The 22,253-nt window shown below is 44.2% G+C and overlaps 1 protein-coding gene across 2 annotated transcripts in view; it reads right to left on the bottom strand.

The window, feature by feature from the left end:
- PPP2R2C (protein phosphatase 2 regulatory subunit Bgamma) overlaps positions 1–22,253 on the bottom strand; it is a 194,554-nt gene that overhangs the window by 23,692 nt on the left and 148,609 nt on the right. For both annotated transcript variants that reach the window (XM_044296222.1, XM_044296229.1), the window contains one exon: positions 15,751–15,915. In XM_044296222.1, the coding sequence (XP_044152157.1) occupies positions 15,751–15,915 (165 nt within the window). The remainder of the gene's footprint in view (positions 1–15,750; positions 15,916–22,253) is intronic.

Here is a 22,253-nt window from a genome sequence, read left to right as displayed (position 1 = left end):
CTGACGGCTGATGGGGTTCTGACATGGAGGGCTGATGTGATGCCCTGATAAGGGGGTCAGATGTGATGTTTTCATATGCAGAGCTAATCTGATGTACTGATATTTATGGGGGCCTGATCTGATGTTCTGATATTTATGGGGGTCTGATTTGATGTCCTGATATTTATGGGGGTCTGATCTGAGCATCTGATATGAGGTATGTGAGAAGTCAGCCTTACCTCTAAAGTGTATGTATCTAAGGGTCCATTCACACGTCCGCAATTTCAGTCCGCATTTTTCGTTCCGATGTGCTGCCCGGATCCGGAATTGCGGATCCGCACTTCCGGGTCCGCAATTCCGATCCCGAAATAAAACATGTCCTATTCTTGTCCGCAATTGCGGACAAGAAAAGGCATTTTCTATGAGAATGCCAGCGATGTGCGGTCCGCAAAATGCAGAACGCACTTCGCTGATGTCAGTCTTTTGCGGATCCACGGATCCGTGGATTCGCAAAACACACACGGATGTGTGAATGAACCCTAAAGGGCTTCTGTAATCAGAAACAGGGTTAATAAACTACGGTAGCTTATGTTAGACATGTGATAATGTTAGCGAAGTTAACAGTGTTAGTTGTAGTGCCCTGGAGCAGGGAGTACTTTGACATTTGGACATTTGCCTATATCCCCTATGCAAAATTAAAACTTTTTACTTTATTTCTCATGAAAGGGTAAACTTGCACTGTTTAACCACTTCAACCCCGCTAGCTAAAACCCCCTTAATGACCAGGCCACTTTTTACACTTCTGCACTACACTACTTTCACCGTTTATTGCTCGGTCATGCAACTTACCACCCAAATGAATTTTACCTCCTTTTCTTCTCACTAATAGAGCTTTCATTTGGTGGTATTTCATTGCTGCTGACATTTTTACTTTTTTTGTTATAAATCAAAATTTAACGATTTTTTTGCAAAAAAATGACATTTTTCACTTTCAGTTGTAAAATTTTGCAAAAAAAAACGACATCCATATATAAATTTTTTGCTAAATTTATTGTTCTACATGTCTTTGATAAAAAAAAATGTTTGGGTAAAAAATAAAATGGTTTGGGTAAAAGTTATAGCATTTACAAACTATGGTACAAAAATGTGAATTTCCGCTTTTTGAAGCAGCTCTGACTTTCTGAGCACCTGTCATGTTTCCTGAGCCTGAGGTTCTACAATGCCCAGACAGTACAAACACCCCACAAATGACCCCATTTCGGAAAGTAGACACCCTAAGGTATTCACTGATGGGCATAGTGAGTTCAAAGAACTTTTTATTTTTTGTCACAAGTTAGCGGAAAATGATGATTTTTGATATGAAGTCTCATATTCCACTAACTTGTGACAAAAAATAAAAACTTCCATGAACTCACTATGCCCATCACAAAATACCTTGGGGTGTCTTCTTTCCAAAATGGGTTCACTTGTGGGGTAGTTATACTGCCCTGGCATTCTAGGGGCCCAGATGTGTGAGAAGTAGTTTGCAATCAAAATCTGTAAAAAATGACCGGTGAAATCCGAAAGGTGCACTTTGGAATGTGTGCCCCTTTGCCCACCTAGGCTGCAAAAAAGTGTCACACATCTGGTATCGCCGTACTCAGGAGAAGTTGGGGAATGTGTTTTGGCGTGTCATTTTACATATACCCCTGCTGGGTGAGAGAAATATCTTGGCAAAAGACAACTTTTCCCATTTTTTTATACAAAGTTGGCATTTGACCAAGATATTTATCTCACCCAGCATGGGTATATGTAAAATTACACCCCAAAACACATTCCCCAACTTCTCCTGAGTACGGTGATACCACATGTGTGACACTTTTTTGCAGCCTAGATGCGCAAAGCGGCCCAAATTCCTTTTAGGAGGGCATTTTTAGACATTTGGATCCCAGACTTCTTCTCACGCTTTAGGGCCCCTAAAAAGCCAGGGCAGTATAAATACCCCCACATGTGACCCCACTTTGGAAAGAAGACACCCCAAGGTATTCAATGAGGGGCCTCGCGAGTTCATAGAATTTTTTTTTTTGGGCATAAGTTAGCGGAAATTGATTTTTTTTTAGTTTTTTTCTCACAAAGTCTCACTTTCCGCTAACTTGGGACAAAAATTTCAATCTTTCATGGACTCAATATGCCCCTCAGCGAATACCTTGGGGTGTCTTCTTTCCAAAATGGGGTCATTTGTGGGGTGTTTGTACTGCCCTGGCATTTGAGGGTCTCCGCAATCATTACATGTATGGCCAGCATTAGGAGTTTCTGCTATTCTACTTATATTGAGCATACAGGTAATGAGATTTATTTCTCCGTTCAGCCTCTGGGCTGAAAGAAAAAATGAACGGCACAGATTTCTTCATTCGCATCGATCAATGTGGATGAAAAAATCTCTGCCAAAAAAAAAGGAGGGGAAAGGCGTCTGCCAGGACATAGGAGCTCCGCCCAACATCCATACCCACTTAGCTCGTATGCCCTGGCAAACCAGATTTCTCCATTCACATCAATCGATGTGGATGAATAAATCATTGCCGGGATTTTTTTTTTTTTATATATACAAAGTGTTTGCCAAAGCATAGGAACGCCACCTCCTCCTCAGCTCGTATGCCTCGGCAAACGTATCTTTTACTGCAGAGGAGAAATCTCGTCTTGCAGCGCCGCATACACCGACTTGTGTGTAATCTGACAGCAGCGCAATGCTTCTGTCAGAATGCACATCAGTGCTGCAGCTAGTCGATCGGTTGGTCCACCTGGAAGGTAAAAAGAAAAAACCAGGCCGCAACGCAACAATTTTATTAACTTTTGAACAGAACATATAAACTTTAACTTTTTGAACTGAACATTAACCTTTTTGCGTACTGGTGATTTTTTTTTTCTTTTTTACCTTTATAGGACAAACCTCTCCTTCCCCATGGGACAACGTGCAAAGCGCAAATCCCCCAAAATTGTGGCCAAGTACATTATGCACTTTATCCCAGGTGAAAGGAGAGGTTTGCAGCAGCTGTATGTGAATGGGCCCTAATAGCCCTGTGTGCTTGTCCTGGTGAGATGTGATCCCTATGCTAGGTGTACCTGTGTGTGGTACTTCCGGAAACACTCTCCAAAGCATAGGGCAGGGTGGTCAGGGCAGTCAGGACAGAAATAGCGGGTGTCACGCCTTATTCCACCCCTGCTACAGACACGACATCTTTTTCGGGGTGACGGTTGGGTTGAGGTACCAGGAACGACATTGGAGAAATGTCGCTCGTGTAGACGGCTAACTACACTGGTGTATGGGGCCACGGAACCTCCTGGATACAGGAGGTTCTCGATGATCTCTTCCTGAAATTTGAGGAAGGATCCTGTTCTCCCAGCCTTACTGTAGAGAACAAAACTATTATACAGAGCCAATTGAATCAAATATACAGACACCTTCTTATACCAGCGTCTGGTGCGTCGGGAAACTAAATACGGAGACAACATCTGGTCATTGAAGTCCACCCCTCCCATGAGCGCATTATAGTCGTGGACACAGAGGGGCTTTTCAATGACACGGGTTGCTCGCTCAATTTGGATTGTCGTGTCTGCGTGAATGGAGGAGAGCATGTAAACGTCACGCTTGTCTCTCCATTTCACCGCGAGCAGTTCTTCGTTACACAAGGCAGCCCTCCCTCCCCTTGCAAGACGGGTGGTAACGAGCCGTTGGGAGAAGCCCGCGTGACTAGTTCGCACGGTGCCACAGGCGCCAATCTGTTCTAGAAACAAATGCCTAAAGAGGGCCACACTTGTGTAGAAATTGTCCACATAAAGATGGTACCCCTTGCCGAATAAGGGTGACACCAAGTCCCAGACTGTCTTCCCACTGCTCCCCAGGTAGTCAGGGCAACCGACCGGCTCCAGGGTCTGATCTTTTCCCTCATAGACACGAATTTGTGGGTATAGCCTGTGTGCCTTTCACAGAGCTTATACAATTTGACCCCATACCGGGCGCGCTTGCTTGGGATGTATTGTTTGAAGCCAAGGCGCCCGGTAAAATGTATAAGGGACTCGTCTACGCAGATGTTTTGCTCAGTGGTATACATATCTGCAAATTTCTGGTTGAAGTGGTCTATGAGGGGCCGAATTTTGTGGAGCCGGTCAAAAGCTGGGTGGCCTCTGGGTCGAGAGGTGCTATTGTCACTAAAGTGCAGGAAACGCAGGATGGCCTCAAATCGTGCCCTGGACATAGCAGCAGAGAATATGGGCATGTGATGAATTGGGTTCGTGGACCAATATGACCACAATTCATGCTTTTTGGTTAGACCCATGTTGAGGAGATGGCCCAGAAAATTTTTAATTTCGGAAACTTGGACTGGTTTCCACCGGAAAGGCTGGGCATAATAGCTTCCCGGGTTGGCGGATATAAATTGAGTGGCATACCGGTTTGTTTCTGCCACGACTAAGTCCAAGAACTCCGCAGTCAAGAACAGCTCAAAAAATCCCAGGGCCGAACCGATCTGAGCTGTCTCAACCCGAACTCCAGACTGGGCGGTGAAAGGGGGAACTACAGGTGCGGCTGAAGTTGGGGACTGCCAATCAGGGTTTGCCAGCACCTTTGGGATTCTAGGGGCTCTACGGGCCCGTCTGTGCGGTGGCTGCGACGGGGTAACTACTGCACGTGCCACCGTACCAGCTTCAACTGCCCTTCTGGTGCTCGCCAATTCACCATGTTCTACGGCAGTGCTGGTACTAGGTCCAGGGAGGGCTGCGCTGCTGGTGTATGCCTCACCACGTAATCCGACAGCGCCAGCCCCAGTCTGCTGCCCTTGAAGCGGATCCTGCACAACCTGTGGTCTAGCGACACGGGGCCGGGTACGCCTGGTGCTATCAGGGACCTCAACCTCCTCGTCCGAACTTTGGGTCAGAGAGCCACTGCTTTCTACAGGTTCATATTCTGACCCGCTAGATTCATCAGATGAGGGTTCCCATTCCTCATCCGACTGGGTCAGAAGCCTGTAGGCCTCTTCAGAAGAATACCCCCTATTTGACATTTGGGCAACTAAATTTAGGGGTATTCCCTGAGACTCCATATAAGGGAACAGGACACGGTAGTAAAGATTAATATTTAATCTAATATAAAAGCATAGCATCAGACAAAATAAAAGACATCCATATAAAATGACAATAAAATAGAAAATAAATGAATAAATCTAAAAAGTATATGTATGAACAAAGGTCCAAGGATCAGGGTCCAGAAAATGGCTAGATGGTGGTAAAGGTTCAAAAGTTCATAAGTGTGAACACTCCCCACAATGAAAATCAGTCCCAGCAGGTGTAAATACACCTAAATGCAGATCCAAATGACAGTGTCTGCAGCGTCAGATAGCAGGTATAGCACACTCTCCAACTCCAACCTTCTAGTGTAGGAGGGCAATAATTGCATCCAAGCCTAAGGAGAGTCTCTTTTCAAATATTGTAACAGAGATGTAACAGAGCGTCTCTTACCCTCTGCCTGGATTCAATGAAGTGAGTCAAAGACAGCCAATCACAACTCAACGCGGCGTCCCACGTGGTATGGAGTCTTAACGTGACGTCTCACGTGACTCCCCGGCTGAGGCAAAGGTTGACGTACTTGATTTTCCTTGTAAGCACCACCTCAATAAGAGATTCGCTGTGCAGATCACCCCGACCGACGTTGTTTCTTCTCGGTCACTTGTAGTTACTTGGGGGGAAGTCGCTCACTGTCCTAACAAGCCCAAACGCGTTTCAGGGAATACACCCCTTCCTCAGTGGTAGAGACAGTGAGCATTTGGCAGCATTTTATATCCTCCCAGGAGACCAGCCATGGGTAGGGCTGTTCTAATTGGGGCATCCTGAAAGCCTAGTATGGAGTCCTATTATCATCAATCTCCCAAGCCATATCGTGGGTCTGGTCATACAAAACTACCATCAAAGATAGTATAGACATATTAAAAAACATAACAATATGAATGTCATAAAACCATATGAACGCACTTAAGACGCATATGTGGTCACATGCGTCTGATGTATCTTCCATGTCTTTTCTCAACTAAAAAAATACAATATTTAATAGAAAAGTTACATAAACATTATAATGATATTTAAAACCTATAAATAACCTTGTGGATGTCATAATCATACCAAATACTAAAAAACGCACATGGGCACCAGATTCGCCCCCCAGCTATGCCAATCTCTTCCTGGCCCAATGGGAGGATGAGGTCATCAGGCCTAGGTTGGGGGGGAGTCTGGTGCTATGGCGTAGGTACATCGACGATGTCTTGTTCATCTGGAAAGGTACAAAGGAGACTCTAGATGATTTTCTGGTGGAGATCAATAAGAATGAGAGAAATCTGAGATTTACCCCGAAGACTAGTTATGAAGAAATTGAGTTTTTGGATATTAAGGTAATGATAGAGGGATGTATGATCAAATGTAGTACCTTTATCAAGGAGGTAGCTAGGAATAGCTTTATTCGCTTTTCCAGCTGCCACCTACCCAAGTGGTTACTTAACATACCAGTCAGCCAATTTAGGCGACTGAAGCGCAACTGTACCGACCAGAAACAATTTGAAGAAGAAGCCACCATTCTCAGTCAGCAGTTTCTGGCTAGAGAATACCCAGACCAGACAGTAAAGAAAGCTTTAGAAAAAGTCAGGAATATGAATAGACAGGACTTTTTTGTCCCGAAATGCACATCCCCAACAGATGAAGTAGTAAGGATGATCCTACCCTATCATTCACAACACCGACAGGTAGAAAAAATCATTAGGAAACACTGGCACCTCCTCCTAGATGATAAGATTATAGGGTCATCTCTTACAAGAGATCCTAGGATTACCTATACGAGGGCCACGACGTTGGCAGCAAAGGTAGCACCCACACTGAAAAGTATTAAGAAAGGTCCAACTGAAGGCCATAATTGGTTAACAACTGGTGGCTTCCATAGATGTGGACGGTGTGGGAATTGCAAAGTGACGAACTACCAGTGTTACCTCTACTCAGAATTCCTTCTGGTTTGACATTAATGAATGTCTGACCTGTAATTAAACAGACGTTATCTACCTGTTACAGTGTGGGTGTCGGAAACAATATATAGGAAGGACTAAGAGGACGCTGAAGAAGAGAGTGGCAGAACATCTGGCTAACATTAGAAAGGGGTATTTATTACACTCCCTCTCGAAACATCTCAAAGACACACATAATTGTGATCCCTCGTCCTTGACATTTATGGCATTGGAGAAGGTTAAGAAACCGTGGAGAGGCGGTAACTATGTGGCCGCTATGTCCAGGAAAGGAATCCCGCCGTATTTTTGAATTTGAATCCCTGATCCCCAGGGGCTTGAATGCCGAATGGGAATTGTTTGGATTCCTCTGAGGGATGGGAGGTGAGCCGGGTGGTGATGTAGATTCAGAGTCCGGCTGTTCCCCAGCACTCTGTTCCTTCCTCCCTGCCCTGCTCCCCCCCCTTTCCGACATAGATAGACCTCCTGTAGAAATTGGACAGTGATTTGTTTTCTTATAAACTCGTATTTGAGGAATATCTATGACTGTATATGTCTCCGGATCCCTGAAATCGTTTTTTACCATTTTTTAAGAAAAACGCATCAGAAACGCATCGAAAACGCATCTGACCGCATGTGCGTTTTTTGTGCGTTTTTTGTGCGTTTTTTAGTATTTGGTATGATTATGACATCCACAGGGTTATTTATAGGTTTTAAATATCATTATAATGTTTATGTAACTTTTCTATTAAATATAGTATTTTTTTAGTTGAGAAAGGACATGGAAGATACATCAGACGCATGTGACCACATATGCGTCTTCCGTGCGTTCATATGGTTTTATGACATTCATATTATGTTTTTTAATATGTCTATACTATCTTTGATGGTAGTTTTGTATGACCAGACCCACGATATGGCTTGGGAGATTGATGATAATAGGACTCCATACTAGGCTTTCAGGATGCCCCAATTAGAACAGCCCTACCCATGGCTGGTCTCCTGGGAGGATATAAAATGCTGCCAAATGCTCACTGTCTCTACCACTGAGGAAGGGGTGTATTCCCTGAAACGCGTTTGGACTTGTTAGGACAGTGAGCGACTTCCCCCGAAGTAACTACAAGTGACCGAGAAGAAACAACGTCGGTCGGGGTGATCTGCACAGCGAATCTCTTATCGAGGTGGTGCTTACAAGGAAAATCAAGTACGTCAACTTTTGCCTCAGCCGTGGAGTCACGTGAGACGTCACGTTCAGACTCCATACCACGTGGGACGCCGCGTTGAGTTGTGATTGGCTGTCTTTGACTCACTTCATTGAATCCAGGCAGAGGGCAAGAGACGCTCTGTTACATCTCTGTTACAATATTTGAAAAGAGACTCTCCTTAGGCTTGGATGCAATTATTGCCCTCCTACACTAGAAGGTTGGAGTTGGAGAGTGTGCTATACCTGCTATCTGACGCTGCAGACACTGTCATTTGGAGCTGCATTTAGGTGTATTTACACCTGCTGGGACTGATTTTCATTGTGGGGAGTGTTCACACTTATGAACTTTTGAACCTTTACCACCATCTAGCCATTTTCAGGACCCTGATCCTTGGACCTTTGTTCATACATATACTTTTTAGATTTATTCATTTATTTTCTATTTTATTGTCATTTTATATGGATGTCTTTTATTTTGTCTGATGCTATGCTTTTATATTAGATTAAATATTAATCTTTACTACCGTGTCCTGTTCCCTTATATGGAGTGCCCCTCTAATTTTATTGTTTAAATTTTGTCTACCGTGCGGTCTGGGTGGACCGAGAGGTGAGCACCCACATCCGTTTGGTCTATAGGTTGAGCCGCTGGTTTGCATTACTCTCTATTCCCTGAGACTACTTAAGAAAAAAAAGGGGAGGCTAGCAAAGTACCGGAGGCCGCTGCGGTTGATAAAAAATATCAAAACTGATTTTTTTATCGCCGCAGCGCGTGTAAAGTGATTGTGCAGTGATCAAAAAATATATATTTTTGGTCACTGCGGCAGGGCGGGCGTGGGCGAACACACGTGTGGGCGACCGATCAGGCCTGATCGGGCAAACACTGCGTTTTGGGTGGAGGGTGAGCTAAGATGACACTAATACTATTATAGATCTGACTGTGATCAGTTTTGATCACTTCCAGATACTATAAAAGTACAAAAGCTGATTAGCGATACGCTAATCAGCGAATAAGTGACTGCGGTGCGGTGGGCTGGGCGCTAACTGATCCCTAAACTACCTAACCAAGGGGCCTAAACTATCCTAAAACCTAACGGTCAATACCAGTGAAAAAAAAAAGTGACAGTTTGCACTGATCACTTTTTTCACTTTCACTAGTGATTGACAGGGGCGATCAAAGGGGTGATCAAAGGGTTAATTGGGGTGCAGGGGGTGATCTGGGGCTAAAGTGTACTGTTGGTGCTGCTCACTGTGAAGCCTGCTCCTCTGCTGGATCCAACCGACCAAAAGGACCAGCAGAGGAGCAGGGAAGCCATATAACAGATCATATTTACTAATATGATGTGTTATCTGGCTTCTCATTGGATTTTTAAAAAATCAGCAACCTGCCAGCGACGATCATTGGCTGGCAGGTTGCTGACGTGACCCCCCTCTAACTTTTGCCGGCCCGCGATGCGCATGCGCGGGCCGGCAAAGCGCGTCATCTTGCGTCTCGCGAGATGACGCATATATGCGTGACTCTGCGCAGCGCTGCCACCTCCGGAACGCGAATCTGCGTTAGGCGGTCCGGAGGTGGTTAATACTGTGTACCTGCATTTTATATGTTGTGATATATATCCTGTTCATTATCACTGTATTTACAAGGCTCTGTGGAAAGGATAAATGAATACTGAGAGACTGTTAGGGCTTTGATTGAGAAGCTGGTAATTTTACACAGCTGTCATAGGGTTTAAAGAATACCATGTTTTGGAGGGAAAACCCCAGACTTGTTTACCACCAAAAAGCAGACAGCCTGACCTTTTGAATGTCTGGCTTTAGCTATGTTGTTATGTCTGGAAACTTGTTTTTGTCTGGAAAACCTGTTGTGTCATTGCCATTGAGTATCATTGAAGATCTAATGTAAGTCTATACCAGATGGGAGCTGAAACAATGTATCTGTTGTGCTGAGTTTCTCCACTCCACCCCTTCCACTAGAAGGTTATAGTCTAGCAAAAACTGTATATAAGGAGAGCAGTCAAAGCCCCTGTGTTTTGCAGTTAGGGAACAGTGCTTGGAAGAGGAGAATCTGCCAGACTACTGAGTGACCAGAAGAAGACTCTGAGACGGGGATACGCTGCCACAGACCCTGGATCACCAGCCTTGGACCAGGGTATCAGCCTTCTGAAGAGAAAGAGGGACAGCTAGCTCAGGCCTTTCCTCAGCATCAAACCCTTTTTCTGCCAGGAAGGAGACTGGAGAAGTCAGCCCAATGCCTCGTCTGTATTGTTTTGTACCTGAATTCCTCCAGTAAAGTAGCACCCTGGTTTACTGCAGACCCTGACTCTCTGGACTTATTTCCCATTGGGGTGCACCACGCCTTACCATTGCTTCCGGACAGCAGCAACACGTGGTAACACCTCAACCGTGTCTGGGGGACCCAGCGTAGCGTTGGGGGCACCCCAAACCCATCCACTGCATAGTCTCTTCTTTCTATGTGGCCCTATTTTTTTTAGAAAATGTAACTTTTATTTTATGCACATGAGCCTCCTAGAGGCTCAGTTCTCCTTCTTGTGGGTGTGTGACAAGTTTTGTAGTAAATATGGAAGACAGGGGAAATTAAAGTTCAGTTTTAAGTCTGAAAATGCAGAAATGCTACATAAAATCATGACTATAGCTAGGCCTGCCCACTGGTTGATGGTGCCCTGTGCCATACTTTCTATTACCTCCCTACCCCTTAGTGGATCATGGAGTGCCCAGACAGCAATACTTAAAGGGGTTGTCCAGTCTCATATAAATTTTTAACAAACCCCTCAACACCCAGAGGGACCTGTCAGAAAAAGTATACTTGCCTGCTCCATGAAGCTCACTTCTGGCTCCTTGGGTCTTTTATGGAACTCCGCAGGTAAACATCTTTCTCGGACATTGTCAGGTGCACCGCTGCAGCTAATGACTGTCCACAGTGGTGACGTGTCCCCCATATCACATGCCTTTTGGGGAAATGTCACTGATGCAGCCAGTCATTGGCTGCAACAGCATATGTGACCCCATCCATTCCAGATGTTTACCTGCACAGCTGGAAGTCCAGAAAAGACAACGGTGCATCCAAGGAGGTAAACATGCTTGCCTGACAGGTCCGCTAGGGGGGTGGGGGTGAAATAAACTTGCCTTAGCCATTAGTGGCGCCTCCTTCAGTAATGCCAGTTAATGTATGACGAGACTGGCCCCAACTCTACCCAAGAAATAGTTAGAAAAGTCTTCATCAACAGTCCAATAAAATTTTGAGGCATCAACCCCTCTCCATAAAACAGCTGGGACGCTAAGGACCCGCCACATACACAATCCAGAAGTATACATTGCCGTTAGTGAGCGCTACAAGAGGTACCAAATAGAGTCCCAGTGATTGCTGGCAGTGCTACAATATAACAAACAAGCAGTTTTTTCCTTATCTTCTTCATCAAGTCTGAGTAGTTCACAACTGCGGAGGTTCATTATATGTTTTCTGGATCTGAGCCTGGAATTGGCTGAATCATAAACTAATTGAATGCGCTTGATAGTAATGAAACAATTATTGGCACACTACCGTTACTGGTAAAGGTCAGCATTAATTAGTATCAGGGATTTTTAGATGATATTTTGCTACTGAAGTGGGTTGATAAGATTCAAATCAACAGCTGCAACAAGTCTTACACTGTTACTTCATCCACACAAGTTATTTTTGTTTCTGGATTAGAACTTTAAGATGATACTTTAATGGGGTTATCTGCTTTGCCCAAGCCTTTCTGTTAAAAAGTTTCCCCCATGAAAAGCTTTTTACAAGAAATCTTACTGCTGGACCACCAGCGATCAGCTGTAATCTGTGAAGGAGACTGTGTTAAAAAGTAACATATTTTCTGAACATAGGGAAAGGGAAAAGGAAATAAGGCCTGAAAACTAGGGAAGGAAGATGACACCTCCTAGTGAAAACCCTAATGAAAACCCTGACTGACTACCAGTATGAACAAACCTTAGAGGTGGGTGAGTTCATACCCAAAGTCCTATATAACCCTAAAGGACCCTGGTACTAATGACAGGAATGAGACGTCCTGTTCCTCCAAAAGGAAGGATGAACGGGAGTCTCACTAAGGCCTAATACAAAACAACAAAGAAATGCAACACACAGAAAAGCCAAAATACAAAGGGAAAGGCAACACGTAACTTCCAAGAAGCTATGGCAGCACCAGGAACTCAGCCAAGATCCAAACACCAGCTATCCACAGGTCCAACTGAAGCTATAAACCGCACAGCATTGTGGGAAAAACAACTAAAAATAGGGAAAGTTAAATGACCACAATATCAACACCTGGAGGTTAAGGGTGTGGCCAGCACCAGAAACAACACAGACTCCTACTAATTCCACAAGGTAAACATGTCAAATCAAACCAAGTGTTGCCAGTCTCAAAAATCTCCTGCCACTCACTGTCGCTGGGACCTCCATATGTCTTGGTACGTCCGTGACAGATATTTTATTAGCCATCCAGCTGGCTTTCTTAATTAGAATGACTTGTACAAGGAATCTCCAGCATTATATACTGTTGGCTTTTGCTTTAGTCAGCATAATCTGTTTATCATAATCAACACAAAGTCAAGGATCTCATGGAGATAAGATGTTGATTGCATTTGCATAAAGCTATTAGGTGTGATTAAAATGACTTGTGAGAGGTGGTAGAAAAGCCCTGTAAGTGGCAGACAGTAGATTGGTTCCCTAATTTAAAATAAATAGCTTCTCTCACACCTCTTTTGAACCAGTTCTCCTCTGTGTCTACGGTGCGAACCTTACTGTCATCAAGCGTAAGATGTAAATACGCAGTCCTGACCACAGATGTTGGCTCTTCTGTGCTGGGCCATATGCTGATGTAGCTGCCTTGGAAGAGGTAGAACAGCATTGTAAGTGGCACACAATAGATGTTGCAATGTACAAGTCTTGGCTCTCTTCCCAGCACTGGACTGCATATATTAGTCATTAGTATTTATTGCCAGAAATTTATTCTACAAGTCCAGTTGCTCTGACTTATTACTATTGATATACCATGACCTGGATGAATGAGAATCTTCCCAGACCGACATTAGTTTTTACTGTTGCTTCTATAATAAGGGTAAAATAATGCATAATTGCAAAATTGACTGATTTACAGAGATTGAAGGGGTGGTCCAGGTTTTTACTATTGACGACCTATCCTCAGGATAGGTCATCAATATCAGATTGATCAGCTGTATGAGGAGACGGTGCGCGCAGTCATGCCATCTCCCTTCCTGTTCACTGCTGCTGTCTATGGTATATGCCACGGACAGGAAGAGAGAAGGGAGATGGCAAATTTGCACTCCATGCACCGTCTCCTCATACAGCTGATCGGTGGGGGTGCCAGGTGTCGGACCCCCGCTGATCTGATATTGATGACCCATCCTGAGGATAGATAATCAATAGTAAAAGCCTGGACAACCCCTTTAAGGAATCTATAGGAATATTGGCTTCTGGGCTTTGAAAATAAATTGGGTCCATAATATAAATAATAATCATAATAATATTTGTATACTGTCCTTCATGAGTATAAAAAACTACCCCCAACTTTTCTGACTCAAGGTCTACAAATATACCTACAGGTCCTTCTAAAAAAATTAGCATATTGTGATAAAGTTCATTATTTTCTGTAATGTACTGATAAACATTAGACTTTCATATATTTTAGATTCATTACACACCAACTGAAGTAGTTCAAGCCTTTTATTGTTTTAGTATTGATGATTTTGGCATACAGCTCATGAAAACCCCAAATTCCTATCTCAAAAAATTAGCATATCATGAAAAGGTTCTCTAAACGAGCTATTAACCTAATCATCTGAATCAACTAATTAACTCTAAACACCTGCAAAAGATTCCTGAGGCTTTTAAAAACTCCCAGCCTGGTTCATTACTCAAAACCGCAATCATGGGTAAGACTGCCGACCTGACTGCTGTCCAGAAGGCCATCATTGACACCCTCAAGCAAGAGGGTAAGACACAGAAAGAAATTTCGGAACGAATAGGCTGTTCCCAGAGTGCTGTATCAAGGCACCTCAGTGGGAAGTCTGTGGGAAGGAAAAAGTGTGGCAGAAAACGCTGCACAACGAGAAGAGGTGACCGGACCCTCAGGAAGATTGTGGAGAAGGACCGATTCCAGACCTTGGGGGACCTGCGGAAGCAGTGGACTGAGTCTGGAGTAGAAACATCCAGAGCCACCGTGTACAGGCGTGTGCAGGAAATGGGCTACAGGTGCCGCATTCCCCAGGTCAAGCCACTTTTGAACCAGAAACAGCGGCAGAAGCGCCTGACCTGGGCTACAGAGAAGCAGCACTGGACTGTTGCATGTCATTCGGAAATCAAGGTGCCAGAGTCTGGAGGAAGACTGGTGAGAGGGAAATGCCAAAATGCCTGAAGTCCAGTGTCAAGTACCCACAGTCAGTGATGGTCTGGGGTGCCATGTCAGCTGCTGGTGTTGGTCCACTGTGTTTTATCAAGGGCAGGGTCAATGCAGCTAGCTATCAGGAGATTTTGGAGCACTTCATGCTTCCATCTGCTGAAAAGCTTTATGGAGATGAAGATTTCATTTTTCAGCACGACCTGGCACCTGCTCACAGTGCCAAAACCACTGGTAAATGGTTTACTGACCATGGTATTACTGTGCTCAATTGGCCTGCCAACTCTCCTGACCTGAACCCCATAGAGAATCTGTGGGATATTGGGAAGAGAAAGTTGAGAGACGCAAGACCCAACACTCTGGATGAGCTTAAGGCCGCTATCGAAGCATCCTGGGCCTCCATAACACCTCAGCAGTGCCACAGGCTGATTGCCTCCATGCCACGCCGCATTGAAGCAGTCATTTCTGCAAAAGGATTCTCGACCAAGTATTGAGTGCATAACTGAACATAATTATTTGAAGGTTGACTTTTTTTGTATTAAAAACACTTTTCTTTTATTGGTCGGATGAAATATGCTAATTTTTGGAGATAGGAAATTTGGGTTTTCATGAGCTGTATGCCAAAATCATCAATATTAAAACAATAAAAGGCTTGAACTACTTCAGTTGGTGTGTAATGAATCTAAAATATATGAAAGTCTAATGTTTATCAGTACATTACAGAAAATAATGAACTTTATCACAATATGCTAATTTTTTTAGAAGGACCTGTACGTCCTGGTGCAAGAGCCATTGTATGACAGATACTACCGATGCCTTACAGACCTCACAGTGTTATAATGGGGTTCACTGGATTAAAAATAGTTCTCACCAAATCTGGTAGAATTAGCAATGAAGGATCCAAATTGAGACCCTGACGAAGGTGTGAACAGGGCCTATAGTGGGTCTCACACGTAGCCATAAGCTGGCAATGTAAGTAAGCTCAACCCAGTTGCCAGATCTGGCTCACCATCCAGAATCCCAGTATCCTCCATAGTTATCTATATACAGTACAGTCGATGACCCAAAACGGTTGTAAAAGAATGGATACACACCATTCAACAGGTCGGCCATGGTCTTTCAGAAGGCTCAGATTTTAGCAGTGACTTACGTTTGCAATGCTTGTCGCACAGTGCAGACGCCCTCATGTCGCACAGCCTCAGAGATCCTTTGCTGCTGCTGTACACAAAAAGGTTGCAGTGATAGGGATGAAATTCGGCTGCTGTGATAACTTCAGTCAGGTCTTCCATGTTTGCAGGCTTGATGTCGACGATGTCTGATATTACAGATGGTTAAGAATAAGTAATGTCATGTTAGGTACAGTAGTCACGCTCCATGGGTGTAATTAAGGTTTCCTATTTCAATTCACTAATGTAAAAAGCTGGAACAATTCTAATAGCGATATAATTGTCTCCTTTGCACACAAGTGGCAGTTCAATCAATTCCGGAAAATTAGCAAAGTAATTGCCAGTTATCAGTATCAACCTACTTCCATTCTGTACAGAAATAGAAATGCAATACACTAGCTATTGTATGAGGCCAGTGGCGACGTACCTTGTTTCCAAAAGACTTGCTACAGTTATTTGACCTGCAATGGCCAAGCTTGGTAGGAAACCCCATCTCACCTCTGGAAACCGGGCATCACTTGACCTCCTATTACAGTTTCATGGCTGCGCATGCTCGTGGTCCTGACTAATGAAATCTATGGGAGGTATGGAGGCAGACAAGTGACTTCCTTAGACAAAACTCATGTGTCTCCAGTACTTTTTATCTGGATAGGATTGCTGGGCCATCGTAGGATCCCCATTTTGCTGAGAGGTTGGGTCCCAAAGGTGAGCAGTGTATACACCACCCATATAGTGACTGCCAGGAATAGGAAACCTTTGAAAGGGATTTTTGAGACTTAGGTGTTCATGACGTATCCTCAGGATCAGCAGGGGTACCAATCAGCTATTTGTGGCAGCTGTCAGCACCAGAAACTATACCGAGGATAAATCCAGAAGCAGAGGCCCCGGGACACAGCGTCTTCCGGCTCTATTCACTTCTCAAAAGAGCTGATTGGTGGGGGTTCAGAATGTCAGACCCCCTACGATCTGATATTGATGGCCTATTCTGAGGTTAGGTCATCGATATCTAAAGGCTTGTTTACACTGCCCAATGTTCAGGCAGATTATTGCTAACAAGCTTTCATACTAATGTTTGTTAGTAATAATCTGCCACTGTTAAGGTGCCGCCGCTTATCCACAGCAGGTGCGGTGACCCAAATCATTATAAGAACAGAACGAACAGCAGGTGGCGCTATACAGATATATTTTATTGAATAACTTAGCAGCTATGCAATTTTTTTTAATTACATGCAATTAAAAAATTATTTAGATCCATGTCCTGGTTTGAAAACTGTAGAATATTTTTCATGAGACAACCCCTTTAAGTGTTAGGAAACCTTGTTTAATTTTTGGTGCCCCTCTGGCAAGTTACATTTATATTTAGTATCTGTGCAGTTTCCTTTATATACCATTGTGACTTGGATGTATTCTGGGCTGAACTAGTGATTTTAACCTTGTACTACTATGTATGGCCTTATTCTCAGTGATATCATTTCTAGGCACAGGACCATGTTCTCTCAAAAGATGATGGTTCCAGGAGTAGAACCTGCACCTACGTCCTATGGCTATTCTCATCCCTAAGATATGTTATCACTTTATCATCAGTAGGGGTCCAACCTCTGGGACCCAACAGATACTGAGAATGAGGGCATCCCTAATCTGTCTAACTTTAGGTGGTCCTCTCCAAAACCAACCACAATATGGAAGATTAGGTGATAATAACTACTTATGTCAAGGAATGAATCCAAAGGTAAGACAGCACTGCTCACTCAGTCCAATATGGTAGATTCCAATGGTGGTGGTGCCTGCGGTGTCGAGCCCTAGCCTGTTGGGCTCCAGGCAATTTGTAGAAGGGATGAATGACCGCAGCACTCAGCGTCCTCAGAAGTATAGAGGTTTTATTCACCAACTATGCGACTTTTCGACTCCAAAGAGTCTTTCTCAAGCCATTCAAGGCTTGAGAAAGACTCTTTGGAGTTGAAACGTTGCACAGTTGGTGAATAAAACCTCTATATTTTGAGGATGCTGAGGGCTGCGGTCATTCATCCCTTCTACAAATGACTTATGTCAAGGATCACTCCATTTTGTCGGCATGTTCAATCAATAACAAATTTAATGTTTTACCATTAACTAATTCAAAAGGGACAACCAAGATGGCTGCCTGTTGTCACTTTGGAAAAATGTCCTCTTTCCAAACTTACTGTTTTGTTGTTCACATACATCAGTTGTGTAGGGTCAGTTTCTTCATGCTGTGACACTTGTGTGCAGTTTGTGTACTGGTCAGATGCCCATAACCTGAAAGCAATGAGGATAAAAATGCTACAGTCATGTGAAAAAATTAGGACACCCTTTGAAAGCATGTGGTTTTTTGTAACATTTTTAATAAAAGGTTATTTCATCTCCGTTTCAACAATACAGAGAGATTAAAGTAATCCAACTAAACAAAGAAAACTGAAGAAAAGTCTTTTCAAGATCTTCTGTAAATGTCATTCTACAAAAATGCCTATTCTAACTGAGGAAAAAGATAGGACACCCTCACATGTATTCCCTCTTAAATTGGCTCAGATCTCACACAGGTATATCACACCAGGTGCACATAATTAGTAGATCGTTACTCTGCATGTTGAATGAGGCTTGCCCTATTTAAACCTCAGACATTTAGTTTGGTGTGCTCCTGACTGTTGAAGTGAGAGTGAGCACCATGGTGAGAGCAAAAGAGCTGTCAGAGGACTTCAGAAAAAAGATTGTAGCAGCCTATGAGTCTGGGAAGGGATTTAAAAAGATCTCAAAAGATTTTGAAATCAGCCATTCCACTGTCCGGAAGATAGTCTACAAGTGGAGGGCTTTCAAAACAACTGCCAACATGCCCAGGACTGGTCGCCCCAGCAAGTTCACCCCAAGAGCAGACCGCAAGATGCTAAAAGCGGTCTCCAAAAACCCTAAAGTGTCATCTCGAGAACTACAGCAGGCTCTGGCTACTGTTGATGTAGAAGTACATGCCTCTACAATCAGAAAGAGACTGTACAAGTTTAACTTGCATGGGAGGTGTGCAAGGAGGAAACCTTTGCTTTCCAAGAGAAACATCGAGGCCAGACTGACATTTGCCAGAGATAAAGTTGACAAAGACCAGGACTTCTGGAATAATGTTCTTTGGACAGATGAGTCCAAAATTGAATTATTTGGACACAACAGCAGAGGACATGTTTGGCGTAAACCAAACACAGCATTCCAAGAAAAGAACCTCATACCAACTGTGAAGCATGGAGGTGGAAGTGTCATGGTTTGGGGCTGCTTTGCTGCAGCAGGACCTGGTCAGCTCACCATCATAGAATCCACGATGAATTCTACTGTGTATCAGAAGGTGCTTGAAGAACATGTGAGACCATCAGTTAGAAAATTAAAGCTGAAGCGGAACTGGACCATGCAACATGACAATGACCCAAAACATACTAGTAAATCAACCAAAGATTGGCTGAAAAAGAAGAAATGGAGAGTCCTGGAATGGCCAAGTCAAAGTCCAGATTTGAATCCCATTGAGATGCTGTGGGGTGACTTGAAAAGGGCTGTACGTGCAAGAAACCCCTCAAACATCTCACAGCTGAAAAAGTTCTGCATTGAGGAGTGGGGTACAATTTCCTCAGACCGATGTCGAAGACTGGTAGATGGCTACAAGAACCGTCTCACTGCAGTTATTTCAGCCAAAGGAGGTAACACTCGCTATTAGGGGCAAGGGTGTCCTATCTTTTTCCTCAGTTAGAATAGGCATTTTTGTAGAATGACATTTACAGAAGATCTTGAAAAGACTTTTCTTCAGTTTTCTTTGTTTAGTTGGATTACTTTAATCTCTCTGTATTGTTGAAACGGAGATGAAATAACCTTTTATTAAAAATGTTACAAAAAACCACATGCTTTCAAAGGGTGTCCTAATTTTTTCACATGACTGTATATGCCATGAGATCCTGCTACACTGAATGCTAGAGACGATCCCATGGAAAACCATGGAATTAGTTCTGGTATCAGTTTCCCTCCAGTGCAGGAGTGCACAACTTTTTCTGGTCTGAGCTTATACTTGGATATCTCCGGTAGTCCCATAGAGTTGAATAGATTCACAGAAACATGCTCCATTCAAACTGAGAGCACGGGGGGGCGTGGTCTGGCTGCCGAGGCGCACGGATGTAGTGTGCTGTAGCTCCGGAGCTAGCATTGCATTAAGCGACTAGAATAGCGACGATACCCATGGTGAACACACCAAAACCGAACAGGCAAGGTACCGATCAGTCCCTGAGCATGACCGGGAGACGGAAGAAAGTGCAGAAACACCCGCAACTGACGAAGTTTTACTTCACCCGGGAGGCGGGAAGGTTCCAAGATGGCGCCGGAGAAGAGAGCGCCGCGGACAGCGACAGAGAGGAAGACGCTCAATCGGTTAACCACCCAGAATCTGTGGAGGACCTGCCTACATCGCAGTCCCAGAGACCTGCACCCGGAATCCGGGATCCACACACCGGGCAAGAAGGGGCCTGTGGCACAGCAGCAGTAAGCCGATCGCATAGAGAAGACGCGACAACGGAGGCAGCGGATTCCCCCCACACCACCCCTCTGAAAGGCTCTCCTGATACAGGAACTGACAACGCAGGTACTTTGGGATGTGGTGGGGACTTGCAGGCTGCGGGAGAGGCAGAATTCTTAGCGCTGCCAGTCGCTAACGTAGCCCTGACAGATACTGCCATGAGGGATATGCTTCTGATACAGAGACGTTCCTTGCTGCATGACATGCGTTTGATAGTGGCTCCTATGAGGAAAGAGGTGGAGGAGCTCGGGGCCAGGACGGATCATCTGGAACGCAAATTTGGGGAGTTTGCAGGCTCCCACAACGACCTTATAGAAGCTCATTATGCCTTGGAGGCTGAGGTGGAAGCTTTAAGAAACAAAATGGCGGATCTGGAGGATCGTAGCAGGCGCAATAACATTAAGCTGAGGGGCATCCCAGAGAGCGTGGTGGCTAAAGATATTCCTCTATATGTTAAAGAGCTGATCAAATGCGTTCTGCCTCACTGTAAGGATGGGGACTTAGAGATTGATCGGGCGCACAGAGTCCCGCGTCCCAGACATATGGATGAATCTGTGCCAAGGGATGTTCTAGCCAGAGTCCATTTTTACACAGTGAAGGAGCAGCTGATGTCTTCCGCCAGGAAAAATGGTGGTCTACCTGCACCGTATCACAAAATCTCTCTATATGCTGATCTATCGGCCACCACGCTTAGGCAAAGAAGGGCCCTGATACCCATTACGTCTGCCTTACAAAAAGCCAAGATCCAGTACAGATGGGGGTTCCCAGTGCGCCTTCTAATCTTGCATATGGGAGAACTATTTGTTATCAAGACGGTGGAGGAAGGGAAGAAAGTTCTGCAGAGCTGGGACGTTCCTATTGATCTACAGGCAGAACAACGCCAGAGAAATCCCGAAAGAATCCGGAAAGATTGGGACACTGTCAGTTGAAAGAGATTCACCGGAGGGTGTTTTAACCTTCAGTGCTACTGACCGGAGTGGTGATTCGCCGTACAGGCTAATACCGAGGCTTCAGACGGGACTTTGATACCCCGAGTTATTTAGGTTCAAGGGGAGCCTGTTGGTTCTCACGGATGCACCTATAGGTTATGTTACTGGTTATATGTTATTATTATTCTTTTTTTTCAGCAATGCTAAGGGAAGATACGTCCATGATTGATGGTAAACCTATGCCTTTAATATGCTCCACCTTCTTCGTGCTATGGTTGCAGGCGCGCTGGCTGGGAGGCGTCTTGCACCTTCTTTACATTTTACTGTGCGACTTTCATACCTTACGTTTTAAGCTGCTTTATTATGGTAATATCCTTTGCAAGTATTAATGTTAATGGTCTGAATAGCCCAATGCGCAGATCGCATCTGTGGAGGGAAGTCAGATCCCTTAATTGTGATGTATTAGGATTGCAAGAAACCCACTTGATAGAGAAAGACGCCCACAGATTACAGAATGTCCAATTTCCCCATATCTTCCAAGCACATGCTAACTCTAAAGCGAGGGGAGTGCTGATAGCTATCAAAAACACCGTGGCATTCACGTTGCTAGAACAGATAAGTGACCCAGCAGGACGATATGTAATGCTGATATGTACCTTGAACAACTCCCCCTTCACTCTGGTATCGATATATGCACCTAACAAGGGCCAGACTAGATTTGTGAGAAAGGTGTTGAACATAGTCAACAAGAAAAGAAAGGAACAATTACTGATATTTGGAGACTTCAATCTGACTATAGACCCTGAAATGGATTCGACATCCTCTTCTCACAGATCGGTTCAAACTTTGAGCGGTGCTATTTGGAAGGCGGAGTTGTTTGATGTTTGGCGTATTAAGCATCCGACAGATAAAGAGTTTACGTTCCATTCAGGGGTACATAATGTGTATTCTCGTATAGATATGTTTTTTGGTGGATAGGATGACACTATCTAAAGTTAGGGAGGCGGAG

The sequence above is a fragment of the Bufo gargarizans genome, chromosome 1 (assembly GCF_014858855.1).
Source record: "Bufo gargarizans isolate SCDJY-AF-19 chromosome 1, ASM1485885v1, whole genome shotgun sequence".
Classification (NCBI taxonomy): Eukaryota; Metazoa; Chordata; class Amphibia; order Anura; family Bufonidae; genus Bufo; species Bufo gargarizans.
This window is presented reverse-complemented; position numbering and strand designations above follow the sequence as displayed.